General features: G+C 42.2%; 1 protein-coding gene across 4 annotated transcripts; it reads left to right on the top strand.

Annotated features, from left to right (window-relative positions):
- The first annotated feature begins 532 nt into the window (after nt 1–532).
- On the top strand, nt 533–15,763 carry LOC124073282 (transcription factor MafG). Of its 4 annotated transcripts, none has more exons than XM_046415426.1 (3): nt 533–723; nt 11,061–11,133; nt 11,231–15,762. In XM_046415426.1, the coding sequence occupies exons 2-3, from the start codon at nt 11,098–11,100 to the stop codon at nt 11,681–11,683; spliced, it is 489 nt and encodes a 162-aa protein (XP_046271382.1). In that variant the 5' UTR covers nt 533–723; nt 11,061–11,097; the 3' UTR covers nt 11,684–15,762. The 4 variants fall into 4 exon arrangements, with proteins under 4 accessions (XP_046271382.1, XP_046271383.1, XP_046271384.1 ...); XM_046415427.1 differs by lacking the exon at nt 533–723 and adding an exon at nt 1,171–1,482; XM_046415428.1 differs by lacking the exon at nt 533–723 and adding an exon at nt 1,513–2,103 and having other exon boundaries at nt 11,231–15,763.
- Nucleotides 15,764–17,629: the final 1,866 nt, after the last annotated feature.

Below are 17,629 nucleotides of genomic sequence, written 5' to 3'. Positions count from 1 at the left end.
TTATAAGTGGTTTCCTCTCTCTTTCCTATGCTCTCACTTCTCATTTAGTGGTATGTTTTACCACGACTAATACTATGAATATTTATAATAATATTCATATTAATAATGATAATATCATTCTGTTACTGTGATTTAAAACACTGAATGTTTGTTCTCAGACCAGTATGGGTTGTTTTTATTTCATTGGCATAGCCTACTGAATAGTGTTTAAAATATCTGTGGTTGATATGAATTCCTATTTTATTTTAGTTCTTTGTGATGGTAGCTGAACTCTGTACCACCATGCTATTACAGTTCAACTTGTATTCATTTTAAAACTTATATTTTCTCCAAAGTTCTAACTCCTATATGATGCAGACAAAACCTTTCGTTATTAAAAATAGAAAACACACGTTGTGATTTCTTTATGCTCCAGTTCTCCACCTAATTAGTATCAGCACCCTCAGTGTAACTAATGGTACATTTTTAATTTAAATGTTTTTTTTCTTGTGAGGAAAGAAGATCCTTCATGAATGAAGGCACGTGACCAAACACGATGACGTCTGGCTTCGATACAAGAGAAAGGAATCAACAAGGAGAGCACGAGCTGGCGTTTGGGATCGCTGTCACTTCTGTCAGTGAAACCGAAATTCGTATGCGCTTCTGATGTTCGGTCACCGTCGTGACGGTATAAGAAGCGGACACTGACAGCAGCGACTTCAGAGAGCGTCATTTTTAAGTCAGGTGGGTCTGTAAACCAAACAGAGTCGGTGTTATGTTATGCTGACTGTGCATGCCTTCGCCTCGCCGCTGACAAGCTGGCCGCGGCTAGCTTCTTGGGTTAGCATACCTAGCCTTCTATATCTAACTGTCGTCAAGTTAGCCTAATGCATAGGTGAAGTGGTTTTCAAACTAAGAGTGACCACATTGCTCAAGAGATTCATCCTATTGTTCTCACGAGTGTTGGGTTTATTTTGAAAAGTCGTACCGGAAACGCTCTTTGTAGTCGTGGGGAACTGACAACGGTCGGGCTGCTACTATGCTGAGATGGCAGCTAATCTTTTTGTACACACTCACGAGCTGCGAAAAAAAACATGTCATTCAGATTTTGCGTTTGATGTCGCGCGACGGCCAGTTATTTCGCGCGTGAAGGGTGATTTCCCCGGCTGAAGAAGCGCTCGTGGTGCTGTAATGCTAGTTATAGTAGGAAGGCTGAGCACGGGGATTTCCTCGCCTGCTTGTTTTGTAGGCGGGGAGTTGTTTGCCACTTTCACAAGCAGACGTTGAGCGGCTGGAGATGCGAGTCGTGGAATGTCAAAACTGTGCAACTAGGTTGATTTTGTGATAAATACTTTGCTTGGGCGTCGCGTGCACACAGTGTATCACAGCGCTTCTTGGCGGTTTGTTAACTCATGCGCTTCTTTGCTATTCAAACCTGCTGCTTCATCACCTCGTTGTGAAAGGGAGCAAGAGCAAGCCGAGGCAGCGGTTTAGAGAAATCAGGTTGGTTTTCAGTGTTTTTTTTTTTTTTCGCCTCTCGTGACATTGCTGTCAAAAGATGAACGCGGTTGCTAAATCTGAACAATGTGTTCGCGCGGCGTTGAATTGCATGCATGGGTTTCATCTGTTGAAATGCTTCCAAACCACCGTTTTGTAGTAGTGAATTGGTTCACCTCACCTGAAGTGACAATTCATTTAACCACTGGTTAAATTGTAACAATGGCAGAGCCAAACCTAGCCCGCCGTCCTTGGCTTCAATATCACAGCCAGGCAGTTAACCACAGTATTGTTTTATTATCAGAGCCGACAAACAAGTAGCGGTATTTTTTTTTTAATCGTGCTGAATCATCACAATGATGTCTTTAGACGTTCTCAGAATCCACCCCGAAATATGGCACCACCGGACAAAGGTCTGCTCGGTGGATAAGGGTCGATGTTTATCAGCAAGCCGCCGTTATTAAAGAGAGATGGATCGAAATGGTGCTGATCTGTCGTGCGAGTCAGTCATCAAGCCATGAGCATCAAGTGATGACCATCATGCATTTATCAATAGCCTCATCTACATTCAGCTGAGAATGTGCGTTTTATTGCAGTGCTGTCATGATGTACATCAACAAGCAGGGTGTGAGTACATTTAGACTAAGTGCTTAAGTGTCAACTGCGATGTCAAATCCATTTTAAAAATGCATGATAAGCAATATATTATGCCTGTGTTGTGATAATGGAGTCTTGCAATGTGTGGCTGTTTAAATTGGGTCATGTGTAATTATGGGATGTATGGGAACTTGGAAACAACAAATACCTTAGGTTTAAAATAAGATGCTGGTGTAGGGAAAAATTGACATTTATGTTTCTGCCTTGTCTTTTTGTTATTACATTGTATGCTGAACACTATAGAGTACCTGCATACTTGCTTTATTGCATTACAACATTTCATTTCTTTTATTTTGGGCTGGCAGATGCTCGTGTTTCCCAGCCTGTGACATGATGAAATTTGCTGCCTATTAGAGTGCATGCTTATGGAGGGCAGGTAATGAATTATCCATGGAGAATCTCTGTGCAATTTAAAAAGTCACCTTGGAAACTGTTGAGCATATAGGCAGGGCTAAACAGACTGAAGTTGCCCATTCTTGCTCAGATATCCAACTTATTTCATCATCTCTGTTCATGCGAGCAAGGCATTGAAGTGTGTTTAGCAGACAGGCCAGCCCTACATCAGAAGCTCGGCTTTGCAATAAAGCGTAATGCCCATCTCTGCCTTTCTCTGCAGGTAACCAGAACAGATGAGGGCCCATAGAAGAGCCCGATGGGGCTAGCAGTGGTGTGTGTGCGTGTGTGTGTAAGGAGGCAGGGAGTGGTGGAGATCAGCTCTGAGATTTATCGCCTCTTGCATTGAGGTAGCAAAGATGAAATAAGTCTGGATACCATAGAGGTGAACTGAGTGCATGGCTCGTACCCAGTGGCGTTGCTCAGAATGGGCAGGCGGTGGAGAGTGGAAGAGGATATTTGAGGTTGATGAAACACGAGGCAAGAGTTTACACAGCATAGAGCGCATTCTGGCCACCAACACCTCTGTGCGGCCAATACAGCTGTGCCTTGGGAGTAGTTACGCCTATTCAGGACAATTAATAGCCTCCAGAAAGGAACACAAATGTGGGATTTGTCCACAAAAGTGCTGCTTAAGCTGCACGGGGAAATGGGAATGCCTGGAAGGAAGGGAGAAAAAAGATCAATATAGTTTTTCCCCCTTATTTGCAATAGGGAGGGAATGTTGGTGATGAAACCTCTTGCAAGTGTGGTGAGGATTATGATTGCTTAGCATTGCGATATGCCCGCTCCACTTCTCAAAGTAATACTTTCATCTAGACAGAGTAGCAAGTGTGTTTGATGAATTTCTGTTTGGAACTTGAGTTAGACTTGGCATGTTCATTACTGTTCTTTGTGTGTTCATAATTTAGATTAGCCAGTATCGGACAGAACATGGCGAGGATAAGCATACAGCTGTACTCTAGCTGCTGTTTTTTTTATGTAACCTACTTTTATCTTGGCTTATTAATGTTTGAGACGCATCAGTAGCGAACTGACATGAAAAACAAGCGATTTAACTGTAACCATACAAGAAACTAAGTCAAAATGAAATTAGTGAATGACACAGAGAAGAAATCAACAGTTGCCAGGCATTTTGGTGAGCTGTAGGAGACAAAATTAGACTTTTCTCCTTATGTTCTGACATATCCTGGGTAAAATAAAGTAAAGCAACTTTTGAGGAGGTTAAAGATAGTCAGACTTTGTTCTAAGATAAGATGTGCATAACCCACATGGGAAAGGAGCTCAGGCAGATCATTAAAAAATGCTACTAGTAGTGCCTATGTTAGTTCTTGATAAACTCAACAGATTCTTTCTAAATGACTATGGGTTTCCCAAATAAATAGGCTTCCTACTATTGCATAAATTATTCTGTACATGCAGCAGGACACAGCATTCATATTTTTTCGTCACTTGCTCTGTCCAGCCAGTATCTTTTTGGTGCCACCAGCAGACAAAATGGTCGGATTTTATGAATGAGGGCTGTGAAAGTGACAAATGAAATCTATGAAAACTGTCCCTGACATTGTCTTCTCACTGAATACAACACTGTTACTTATTTCTGAGATTTTAGTTCAGTTATTTCTTATTTAGCTGTGGTACACGGGGTGAGTAGGTTGTGCTTTACATTCTTACTCAAGAAAGAGTATTTCAGCTCGTCTGTGGATGGACACACTTGGGTGCTCTTTCTCTTACAAAATAGTGCTTTTAACTTTTAGACCTTTTAACCATCTTTTTTTTCCCTCTCCATTTTTTAAAAATATGCCATTTGTTCCAGTGCACTTAGCTTTAGTTCAGGCTAAAATATATGAAGCTCTGGTATTGAGGACTCAACAGATTGAAATGATCATTTGAGGGGAGACTGCATGCATGGTTGTTAATTTGGACTGTATTCTGGAGTGACATAACTGTGTGTGTGTGAGAGAGAGTGAGTGTGTGTGTTTTTTTTTTGACATCTACATCGGGTGTGAGGCTCCATCAAATATCCTGTAGGCAGACATCATCAATCACTTGTTATAATTTGAACTGAGCGCTGGCAGTATTATTAATAGAAATTAGCATCTTTGCTACTTTCAGGTGATAACTCTGGAAACTGACTGAATCAAAGCACTCGAGGAAAAATAAGATGATGAATTTGTTTTCTTTCCTTTTTTTTGTATTTCAGTGGTGCTGCAGAGCTCTGTTTGTTTGATGGCCTTATCACAGAGTGGTGTTCTCAATTGAAGAGAAACCATAGCTGTGCGCTGGCACCGATCAAAGATGGGAATTAATTCAGCATTATTCTCCTCTCAATAGCGTTATAATGTGTTGAACTGCTCTAGTTTAGCCCTTTGTGCTGCAGATGCTGCATTATAGACATTAGGTCAGTGCAATATGCACGTAATATATATGCATCCATTGTAGTAAAGCTTCTGGATATTTTATCAGTGTGTGGGTTGCCTCCAACCCTTGCTTCCTTTGCCAGAGCCAGGCCGGAGTATCGAGAGCTATTCTCTTCCTGTTTAATCGAGTCCTCCAGGCAGATGCTGTAGAAGGCCAAAGAAGTCTCTTCTCCTGTCCTTGTGCTTGCACTAACAGAGCGGCTCTGAGAGTAAGCAGCAGCTTCGGAGCTCGGAAGTAGATTCTGTATGTATCGAAACATTTGTTAAAGCAAACCAGTCTAACCCGAGTCCCTTTAAATAAGCTTCACATAACCGGTGACATCAGAAAACAGAGTCCCTCGAGGGTGGTGATTCATGTGTTCACTTTAAACCACATGAACTGTATGCAAATTCCCGACATAAATGTGCCACATGCTCTGCATGGTATGACCCACTGGTTCCACGTGGGACTTTATCAGTGTTAGCGTGCATTATAAGACATCATGCTATGTTACCTGCTTTCATATTATGACAAGTCAGTGTTCAGTCATGTATGTAGAAAAAAATATGATTTTCAAAAGTGGAATATGTTCCTCCAGGAAGCTACTTAAAGATAAAGAGCATCCACGGATATTTAACTTTAATCATCAGATGCTGTTTGTCTCCAACTTACAAGTAGATATACTTTATGCTTTGAGATAGATATAAAATGAAGCAATACTGGCAAATATCTTGGAAATTTATTAAAAATGTAAAAGTATAAAGGACAGAATAACCACACATTTGACTAAATAATTATTAGCTAAAACCATTTGCCGTAATCCTGAAATTCTAGTCTAGTCTTGGTGACTTTACTTTTGAGCATTTTACATTGTCTCTTAAAGGAATGCATCAAATGAATTATGTTTACAGATGTTCCAGGGTGAGGGTTGTAAGTTGTAATTTTTATTATTTTCCTTAAGACGGAGCATTCACCCTGGTCGTAGTTAAAATGCAATGCTCTGTAAAACTAGAAACGTGTAGGCTACCAAAGGGACTGGCTCAGCTTTAAGTGCTAATAAATAAGCTGAGAGTCTAATCATGAGCACACACACATGCAATTTCCTTCTGGTTTTATTGTGCAGCAGGTACAGATGCAGTCTGTTTTCCAATTATGCATGCAATTTTAGGAAAAGGGCACTTCTGGAGCAAGAATCTCTCAATTCTTGGAGAAAATATGAATCACAAATTTTATTTGAAAACAAATTATTGTTATTAATGTTGATTATAGTGTGTTTTGATTAAATCCGGTATTCAACATCTGTGTTTGTATCGACCTCGACTTCATTTGCAGATGAGAACATTATTAGGGAAATATACAAAGTGTTCGTACCAATGGCTTAACCTGCCAGCTATAGTCATACTGCATCTATTTTTATGAGGATCAGTCTCCAAAAGTCAGGCATAAGATTTTGGCTAACTGCTATTTTAGCACTGCTCTGAATCACCACTGGTCAGACGTATTTCCCCTCCACTACAAGCCTATCACATTTCCCCCTGAAAGCTGCTGAATGATTTCCCTTCTACCTCTTTATGTCACTCTTATTTCACGCTCTGAATACTTAGTAGTTAATAGCTTCCCTCCCCTCTTCCAATTGTACCTTTCTCACTCACAGACACACACACACATGCTGTTTTTCCACACACAAGTTTACACCAGTCTTCCAGTAACTCCTCCAGAGCTATCAGAAGAGTCAGTTGTTAAATTTGTTGTTAAATGGCGGCCGACACATGCAGCGTGTTTGATAATTGACTTCATTCAGCTGAAGGGAAGGACGATCAGATCTGAATATCTAGGCGATCTTTTCTTTTTTCTTCAAACTAGAAGGGAGGGAGTAAAAGTAGTTGCTCTGGTCAGGCATGAAGTGTTGAGTTTATGGCATACAGGGTGACAAGGTTGGCTGACTGCATTAAGCATCTCAACCCTGCAAGAGCAAGTGGACAGGAGAACAGATAAGCACAGTGTATAAATTAATGAGCCAAAGCATAATGAATGTAAAGTGCTGACATTTGTTTTTTCCACATGCTTATGTCATCATGTGGTTTTCGCTATTTTTGTGGTCATCATCATTCTGTTTCCTGCAGAAAGTCCACGATGATGGAGCAAGAGCTAACAAGTCTCATACATTATTGATTGGGGAAACTGAATAGGTGATCATCCTGACTCTACATCCAGCTCTCTTCTTTTGTGTTGTGTTAATCATGTAAGATGTGCAGGTTTTGCAAAGACAATGGATTGAGCGCAATGCTAAGCCATTCTATCATCTAAGGCCTAATTTAAATTTGGGCCATAGCTCCTGTGTCTCTCCTCTTGGCTGCACAAACCTTTACAAGTCTGGACTGGTCATAGCAAAGGAAAAGAAATCTAAAATGGCAAAATGAGCCACATTTTTCATCTCCTCTTTTGGAGTGAAATGCATTGTTTGGTGCGAGATGATATTAAGCTGTTAGTTTCACAGAACCGAGTTGGATGCTGGCTGTGCTTTCCTGAAAACAGTCTTTCATCAGCATGCACCTCCACTATCTAGTTTTATTCATTAGCAAGCTGCCGGTGCCAAGTGTTCGGACGCTTCTTTTCAAGAATTGATCATGACAAGTTAAATTTATATGCGCTTGTGTGGGTTTTGGTAATCTGTCTCAGTGTGGATACATGTGCATTGTGATTAGTTATGTGATATGCAGTCCGCTGTTGTGTCTCAGCAAAGCCTGCACCCTGTTAGTCCTCCCCAGCCATGTTTAGTATTCAGAGTGCAGGCGCTGTTGTAATCTGGATTCTGAGGCAGGTTGCTGGGGTTTTTGTTTGCTCTTATGGCCCTGATAATCTTGTTACACTGCTGTCAAGTGGAGCTGGCTCTCCCTGCAGCCCTGAACCACCATGCATGCCACCTCGAGTACCAGAAGTCCACCCCCCCCCCCCCCCCACTCTTGCCGCCCCCACCAGCCCAGCGCCATTTTGAGACAGCCGTTGATGGAAGAGCCTTGGATGTATCCTTGAAGAATCACCTCCTGAGCATCTTTATTCAGCCTCCCGCCCCCGCTCCTGTCTCCCACCCCCACCTTAGGCGGCAAACGACAGTGATAAATATTCATTAAGGGACACAGTGCGTGGATGCTGTAGCCACAGTTCCCCTTCAACAAAGGGTCCCCTAGCTAATGGTGTCCATCCTTGGCACCCCCCTGGAGAGATCCTATGGAGGGGATGAGATCATTAAAGCATGACACGGGCTCAAGGCCGGACCTATCATTTCAAATCAGCATTTAGCCCACCCACCCCCACCCCCGACCCCCCCTTGAGTCTCAACCTAAGCTGACCCCACCTTCGCGAGCTGCCCTCTACAGATTTAGATGAACACAGACAGCTTTTGAAGGTTGGCTGGGTTACTCGCATCGTGTTGATTCAACTTCACAACTTCCTAATTGGCACCTTGGTTTTGGTCCTTGCTGAGATCAGTATATATTTTTTTTTTTCCCCTCAACCTGTTCTTCTCGAGCTCCTCCAAATGTGTCGAGCCTGCATTTTTCACAAGGCTGTTTGCTCTATCTGTCCCTCTGTCTCTCTCTCTCTGGTTTCCTTTTCTTATCACCCTCTCTTTCTCTTGCTCTCTTTCTCTCTGTCCGTCTCTCTCACCGTCCCCTCCTTCCCTTTCTCTGGGTGACCACACTCAGCGATTTCTATTTCCTGTGGGTGTGATGTCTCTCCTCCACAAGCAATCAGCTCTGATTTGTCAGCGTTCTTCCAGGCGATTCATAAAAATTCAGCAAACACCTACAAAAGACATCTGTGTCCCTGCGCTTGCTCTCTACCTTTACTGCCCCTGTGCTCCAAGCTGCATCTTTCACCTGCTGCTCCTTTTTGATAGGCACACACAAAACACCCGAAATCATTAATAGGAGGTAATACATGTGTGCAAGGAAGACACTGGTGTCTGCTGCCCTTGTGTGCAACTGTTGAGAGGGTGAACTTGTCATATACAAGGGCATCCTGTTGCAAATCAGTGCAGCAATTGTGAAATTTCCCTGTAACCTTTTGTTTTTTTATTATTTGGTGGGAAAATTACAGGTGTGTTTTTCCCTTTCTTTTCCTCTCTGTGCATTTGTGTGAGCGGGCCTCTTTGTCTCTGTGAGGTATGACATGCCTGGTGGTGGAAGGGAGCAGCTGTGCGTTGGACCTTGTCTGTGTTGTGCTGCCATGCCCTGTCATTGGTAGCCGTCTGTTGGCAGCAGCCTGTGCTGAAGGGTTGCAGCCTGAGCGCAGATCTTCCACGGTGTCATATGGTGAGCTTTCAGCCATGCCAAGCCATGCCTACTATGTTGTCCTACACAGCTGTGTGACCGAATACGCCTCTTCAACCTGGACGATGTGCCATCACTCTCTGCATTTTCAAGATTCCAACTGGTCATTGAACAATGTTGGATCTCGGCAGCTGAGGGGAAAATGATAGGCTTGTGTGAAATTTGGAAGAAACAGCCTTTTTTTTTTTTTTTAACGTTCTCATCCCAGTAGCTATTAGTTGAGTACTTTCCTGTCTATTTGTCCATTATCTGTGCATCATCAGGCAGACCATTATCCCATTATGTTTTGCATCTGTGGTCCAAATGCTTACTGGAAATGAGTCACCACAAAGGCCGGTGAAAGAGTAGGTGTTACTATCAGCCAGCTATTCATAGCCAGCCCAACAGGGATGAAAGTATCACATTTAAAAAGTCCTCCGCAGAACGTGAAAGGCCTTTTTATATGGGCATCTGCCGCACAGGGAAACATTGCTGTTTTATGAGGAGCCAGAGGACTTTTTGAAGTGAAAGCATCAAGAATGCGAGTCACAGTCTGACCTCATGTTATGTCCCCAGCCTGTGTGATAGTGTCGTATTCAGGTCATTTTTAACAAGCGTCTGTCTCTCCCTGTTTGGCTCAGGTGACCGGTCCACCTGTAGCACCCTTTTGTTGCCATGGAAATATCCTGGCCATCTTAGTGCACTACATCTCATCTTTTTTTTTATTTTTTCCCCCTTCCCTCTCTGAGCTTTTCTGCACACATCATACCTGATTACTATCTGTAACACATCCACACATGACAGTAGTTCTTTTTAGAATTTTTTCTTCTTTTTTTGCGGGGGAGGGTTGTTTCCTGTTTTGTTATAAGAGCCCACATGCATTTGTTTATGTGCTCAGCACAAACACACTCTGCTGGGCTGTGTAAATCAGCTTACAGAGGCAATGTGCTGGCTGGGCTCACTGTGGTGGGTGCCTGTGTCGCTGACACAGCATTTACCGTGTGTAGTGTAAAGCACCCAGAGCCACAGCTGTGTGTGTGTGTTTGTATGTGTGTGCTTACCCTGAGACAGCTCACACAGTGGAAGGCACCCAACCTTCTGTCTGTCTTGACATCAGTAGGTTAGATTTCTTGCCTGCACAGCTTCTCTGTGTTCCCTCAGTACTGCCACGACAGGATAAACTGCAGTGCAGCCCTGTTATTCTGGACGGTAGCCTCTGCAGTAGTTACAGCATATTCCTCTTTCATTGATTTATGGGATTATAGTCACTCACCAGCCAAATCTAGACAGGTGTGACTGTCTAGACTGGGTGCCTCGTACGGTAGACGAAAGCCTGGACCGAGCCCCTCTTTGTGAATGTATTTTAACTGAGGTTGTTTGTACATTAAAAAGGCCTGACGGCTTTGTTTCAGTCCATCCACATCCTCTGCTGTTTTTGAAGTGACTTGAGTTTTGTTTTCCAAGAAATCACTGTGAATCGCTGCCAGCCAGCTAAATGTCATCCTCCTTGTGACTCGACGTGCTGCAGTTTGAATGCAGGGCAGGATTCAAGTGAGGGACATGGAAGGGGAAATGCATGCCACCAATTATTTGCTTGTTGTGACAAGTGCAGTGACAGTCCAGGTACCACTCACTGAACAAACATGGCGTCACTTACAAGGAAGTGTTAAGTCCTTGACCCACTTTGTGCTTTGTGTATTTGAGAGACTTGTTCATGCTGTAGCTTCATGGCGAGAAAATATACTTAAATTGTGTATTTCACAGAAGTGTTCATCCAGGCGGTCATATTGTTCTATATACTGACAGTGACTTTTCTTTCCACAGACCAACCAGCAGTACAGGTGGACTCGGCTCTTGTGGCATGACTACCACAAACAAGGGAAACAAGGCCTTGAAGGTAATTCGTACATATGACAAAGAATTCTCAAAGTATGAAGAATTTTTTATGTGAAATGTTAACATAAAGACCAAGACTAACTAATCCCCACCCCCAGGTGAAGCGGGAGCCAGGAGAAAATGGCACCAGCCTGACAGACGATGAGCTGGTGACAATGTCAGTGAGGGAGCTGAACCAGCATCTACGGGGCCTGACGAAGGAGGAAATCCTTCAACTGAAGCAGCGGCGACGTACCCTCAAGAACCGGGGCTACGCTGCCAGCTGCCGAGTGAAGCGTGTCACCCAGAAAGAGGAGCTGGAGAAGCAAAAGGCTCAGCTGCAGCAGGAAGTGGACAAGCTGGCTACAGAGAATGCCAGCATGAAGGTGGAGCTGGATGCTCTGCGTTCAAAGTATGAAGCCCTGCAGAGCTTTGCCAGGACTGTGGCCCGCAGCCCCGTCACCTCAGCCCGGGGGCCTATGGCCTCTGTCATAGGGCCCCTCATCCCTGGTAAAGTAGGTGCCACCAGCGTCATCACCATCGTCAAATCCAAAACGGAGGCTAGATCGTAGTAGCAGAAAGGGGCGGGAGCAAGATGTTCAAGACTAAACTCTAGTCAGTGCATTGTAACACGCCGCAGGTTTGCCTGTGTAAGTTCTCAGTTTTAACCCCCATCACTAACACTAACAACATGCTTCCCCACATGCATTCTTTAAAAGTATGACTCAGCAATCTGTCTGTGTGACATTGTGTGCATTACAATGACTCGCGATTTGAGAGATCACTGATTGAAAGATGGCGACATTTTGACAATACCGAAACATTTCAAGAGATTGTTGTGGTTACTCGGAGGCAATACTGGGTGGTAAAAGTACAGCGTGGCATCAAATTTGTTGCTAACAGCCTGTTAGGTTTTTTTTTTTTTTTTTTTTTTTTGATTGAGGTACAGCATATGATGTGCCTCTTTGCTTAATACTGAACTCTTATTTTTTCGTCTCAAGAATTAGCATTTGTAGGGTTGCGCAACCAGTAAAATAATAAATTAAAGATGTTACCTCTCGCCCGTTCCACAACTTGAAATGAGAGCAAGCTCAAATTGTGAGCCCCTGTGCTTGTTATTATGCACTGACTTAAATTGGGATGAATAACAAACTCTTGGCGTGGATGCTACAGATGTCTTCAAAACAGCCTGAAAAACCCAAAACTAGTAAATTAGTCCAATTTGTGATTTTGTTGCTCGCCTGTCAAGAATACACGCATGAAATAATGCTGCAAAATCTAGCATTCATTTCTGTTTACGCGTCCGTGACAGGCTTTAATGAACTCGTCATCATAGATATGACTGGTAGATGCAATAATATATGTATGCACTGAAAATACAAAGAGGTCTTGCATATTTATGGTTAAGTGGAGATGTTAAAAATGATCAGCAGTTCTTAATGATATTGTTTCAGAGCTGAGTGCCATTCCAATATGACAAGATTCTTCTACAATATCTGAAAACCTGAATGTTATAACAGTAATATCCTCGTGTTTTGTGGGGACAGTGAAATCCACAAACCTTTTGAAACATGATTTTTGCTCATAGAGAAGATATGTTCAAGTCATTTTGTTTAAAAGATAATATATTGCATTTTTTGTAATTACTTGTCGACAGGGCCGTCGGATATTTCCAAAAGAAAATCTTTACACAAGCTTTACTGTTTGAATTGTTAAGGTGTAGAAAACTTTGTCTAATGTTGAGTTCTTGGTTTTTATTACTAGGTAGGTTACCTTCCATTGTTTATAGAAATACAGATAAAGGAAATGTAAAAAAAAAAAAACAAAAAAAACAAAAAAAAAAGGAAAAAAAAAATCTGTGAATCTTTTTTGCAATTGTACCGAAAGTGGCTTACTATTGGAGTCTGATAGCTTTTTTCTAGTGACTAGGCGCGTACTGTGGGGTAGCGCGTGATGTGATGTGTAAGTGACAAGTTGGCAGTGTCGTTCACTGTATAGATGTCAATGCTGTGCTATTTAAAACAAATCTGTAGAGCTAAACTAGGTGGTGTAAACAAGGTCAATTGTCTTTGTGCGTACTGGCATCTGTGATATCCTCCGCTTCCTTGGTGTTAGTTACAAATCATATTGTCATTGAGAGTTTACCGCATTTTGAGCCACGTGAGACAGAATTGGGTGAAATGGCATTAGTGAACTTTAACTCAGAAGACTCTTACGTGAAGCCCAAAGTGATGCTGTCTTTGAGGAATCGGAATAGTGCTTGCACCTGGTGCTGGATGCCCTTTAAATACATCTTCTGTAACCTGAAAGTCAATGACTTTATTGTCGGGAGGAATACTTCATCATCGTATTCATTTTGACCACTGAATTAGATCGCAGAAATAGAAATTCGTAACCCTTCAAATTTCACTTTTGACAGACTGAATGAAATGTGAAGTTAGCAGTTTTATAGTTTACCTGTGGATGTGTTTTACTGTTTGTTTTTTTTTTTCCCAAATGTTGTCGAGAAACTTCACAGTTTCATAAGATTGCATCATTTAACCCAAGGGTAACCGCCAAATGGTGCAGCGTCACTCGTGTAAATTTATCGACTGGTCTTCGGATTTTCAGATTAAAAGCGGTAGGGTTTGTATGCACTAAGCTCCTGCTTGTTTTGCTCAGGACAAAACAGGTCACTCTAGAAATGAGCAAACCGTTTTAGAGGAGAAGAAGGGAGGCAGGGATGGCAGCTCTGCTCATTTTTTGTTTCCTTTTTTTTATATATATATATATAATCAGCATGTCATAAAGGGCTTCAATCCACACTCAGAATAAACGGCACAGCACCAACACGTAGAATTGCAATCAACAGCAGCTGCCAGCAGCGCTCCCTCCTGTGCCAAGTGTCACGTCGCTCTCCTGGTCCTCTGACAGGAATTTAACAGTGAAGGAGTTTCACGCCCCAAGGTGAAAGTAGTCGTGTGATGACTTTAACAGAATGCACTTCATCCAGATCTCACCCTCCTGCTCCTGCTGGTCAGAATGTCTTAAAAGTGTCGGCGAGGTTTTAATCTACAGTCGCTCTCAGAGCTCCATACCAGAGACCCGGGTGCTGGTTATACTGTCTGTGCGCAAGTTTGTTCACTTCAACATGCTTAGCTATCTACATTGACTGGTTAACTGTGGGAAAAAAATATATATCTGACTCTTGACATAGCCCAGTATTGATGTTGGCGTCCTTATTGCTGTGGCAGTCTTGTGGAGTGAATCTTTTTTCGTGTCAAGTGTCTTTAAAGGTGTTCGAGCGGCACCGTCGACCAATCTCTCGATCTCCGCTAGAGATGACGAGTCTCTCCTTTCTCACACATACAGGTGTATAATATGTAGCTACAGTAGGTATTAATGACCATTGTGAAAAAGTGACCCTTAATATGCAACTCAGTGGAAAGGTGTGAAAGAGTAGATGTAAGAGTAATCAATATTGTCAAAGTGACTATGGTCTGTTATTTAATAATTCTTGCTGTTTTGTAGTTTTCTTTTGTAAAACGTGTTTTGTTTTGTTTTTTATGTTGCCCCTCGGATTTTTCTACCCCTACATGGATGAAGCAATTGGCCCTTGTTTGTCGTGGCTAACGTAATAAAACTGTAATGGTGTGCGGTGTTTGTAAAGTAATCATGGGACAGTTGCACTCAAGCCTTACTCACTAATTACTCTGGTCCTAAATTATCTGAATTACTGGATCTGTAAATTGGACTCGGACATCTGCACTGAGTGAAATAGAAGCTGTAGTAGATTCTGTCACAAGGGCCACTTGCAATATTTATTTTTTTCTTTGGTACGCGTGTGTGTGGGTGTGTGCGTGTGTGTGTTTTGTACGTTTTGAGGTTCCTCTGCTGCTACACCAGTCGTTAATGCTCGTCGTTTGCTGCAGCATCATCCACTGCATTTCTGTTCACGTTGCGTGTCGAGCGTGTATTTGAAATTGATCTTAACACTGTAATTTGTTCTGCAGATTTTTAATTCCTTATGGCTATTTTTTTCTTGTTTGTTTTTTTTTGTGTGTTTGTTTGTTTTTTTTACAAGCAACATGTTAGAGAGGATAAATAACAGCACTTGTGTGACAGTTGAATTTAATAGCTCTCAAGACGTTGGCTTTTTTTTCATGATATTATGCTTTGTAAACAGTCGACTGTGCAGGTTTTTTTTCCTCTTACTCCATGGAGTGGGTGTGCGTTTCAAAGGTATAAAAATCTGACTAAAGCGAGTAATACAAAGTTAATAATCTGTTTTGTTATTTTTCTGTATGGGTTGTAATAAAATATTGCAGTACTTTGTATGAAAACAGACAATAGTTAATTGTAACTATTTATAAATTAAATTATTGTACTTTTTGCAATCTGTAGATAAGTACTATGTATTCATATATACAGTAACAACTGTGGATTTAAACGTGATTCTCTGAGGTGTCTAAGTTATTGATGTATATATTGTATGTTTGTTGATACAGCTTACTTTATTTTCTATAAGACCAATAAAAATGTTTTGAAAAAGCATTTTAAGCACTACTACTCTGTCTTTGGAGACTTTTAAACACTGTTGAAATTGGGTTTTGTCATATTCTGTGGCGTCATTGACCCAGTTTGATACTTGTAAAAATAAACTGGCGGGGAAGGCTTTTTTGCCATCCAGGGTGGGTTTTAGAAGACAGCGATCATTTAGATGGCACGATTTCTTTTTCTGTGATCCAAAAAAAGCCGCTGGGCGACCCACTTTGGCTAACCTCAGCGGACATATTTTTGGCCCGACACGAGTAAAACATTAGAGTCATGAAGGATGTCTAGGTGTGCTTGTCCTAGATTAGGCGGAGTAGTGAGTTAGTCATCTGTGCTCCCTATGGGCCTCCTAACCCCCCTCTGTCTCAGCACACCTCATCAAACATCACCCTCCTCAGCAGCCTTCCGACCGCAGCACATTCAAAACACATCTCATGAGAGAGTACGCTGGGACAGAGAGACAGATGGCTGAAGACAGGCTACATCTTACCTCTCCAACCTGCAGGCCAAGTCTAAACCCCAGTGCCTCTCCGTTTGCAGCCTGGCATTGTTCTTCTCTTAAATGGAGGAGGCTCCTACAGGTCTGTGTGACCTGTGCCTTAAAACAGGCTCCTCTTTCTCCTCAGATGGCTGCCCCAGACAAACCAGAATGGCCTCTGAAGAGTTGATTAATTTGGTGGGTTGGGTTTAAGGTGAGCTGGTGGGCAATCTAGGACAGCATTCTTCATCTTCACCCACTTCTGCAGCAGGTGCCTGCCCCAGTTCTCCAACCACAGCCCCGCCGTACAATTAATGTTGCCATCCCCATCAGCAAAGGCGCTTCATTTGGCACATCTTAGGCTGCCAAAGCTTGGCATGGGGCTCCATTCTTCAAATGTCACAGCGGCAGAGGACGTGCCTGTTCATGGGAGATACTACAGAGGTGTGTTTCTTCTTGTTCAGTTATGTGGCTCATTTAAAGCTGTTGTGAGGGAGCAACAGAAAACCTCATCCTCACATCAGTCACTGTTATTTTTCAGACAGTACTATCCCAAGAATAAGAAAAAGCTATTGTGTATTACTGCTTAGATGAAAAAGACTACAGATATCGGGATATTAAATATTACTGAGCGTGAGCAGTTTACCTTGCTCCAGCCTTGCATTTTGTGGGTCTGTGTTTCCCTCTGCTGGCACTTGTGTGTAAAAACTTTGTGTGATTTAATGGAGTTCTTCCACAAGATGACGCCATAGTCTCTTAACAGAAGGATTTCCCCTACTGTGCACATCTTTACAGACATTAAGTCAGTAATTCATTCATACTTATTGAAGTCTAAGCCAGTGGAGCCAACTTCTATCAACAACTGTGTTTAATTTTGATGGAAGTCCGATTACATGGTCATCACAGTCCAGGGTGAGCTACTAGTATGATTCTATAACACTGTAGTTATACCACAGTGTTAAAATACTCTTTTAAATGTCTGGCATTCATAATCTTGAACATAATCAGTTCAGATGTGCTCATCTTTTATGGACTGCTGGGTGTTTTAAACAATATAAGTATAGTAAGTACATGATATGGACAAAAGTATTGGGACATCTGTCCATTACATAAAGTAAATACTAAATAAATCTAAATACATAGAGAGCTTTGCAGCTATAACAGCTTCCACTCTTCCGGGAAGACTGTCCACAAGATTTTGGAGTCTTTCTGTGTTGACCTTTGCTTGCAATCTGCATTCCAATTCACCTCAAAGGTGTTCAGCAGGGTTGAGATCAGGGCTCTTTGTGGACCAGTCAAGCTTATGGAGCTTTGCTTTGTACACATGGGCACAGTCATGCTGGGATGGAAAAGGACCTTCCCCAAACTGTTTCCACAAAGTTGGAAGCATAGCATTGTCCAAAATGTCTTGGTAAGATTTTAGATTTAAGACTAAGATTTCCCTTCACTGGAAGTAAGAGGCCGAGCCCAACCCCTGAAAGACAGCCTCATAGAGAGGTCTGGATAC

Source organism: Scatophagus argus, chromosome 16 (assembly GCF_020382885.2).
Source record: "Scatophagus argus isolate fScaArg1 chromosome 16, fScaArg1.pri, whole genome shotgun sequence".
Lineage (NCBI taxonomy): Eukaryota > Metazoa > Chordata > Actinopteri > Scatophagidae > Scatophagus > Scatophagus argus.
The sequence above is the reverse complement of the archived record's forward strand: the minus strand, read 5'-3'. Positions and strand labels throughout refer to the sequence as shown.

Coding starts and splice junctions, on each gene's coding strand:
- LOC124073282 (XM_046415428.1), top strand. CDS start 11,098: ATGACTACCACAAACAAGGGAAACAAGGCCTTGAAG. Junction 11,134..11,230: donor AGGGAAACAAGGCCTTGAAG/GTAATTCGTACA, acceptor CCCCACCCCCAG/GTGAAGCGGGAGCCAGGAGA.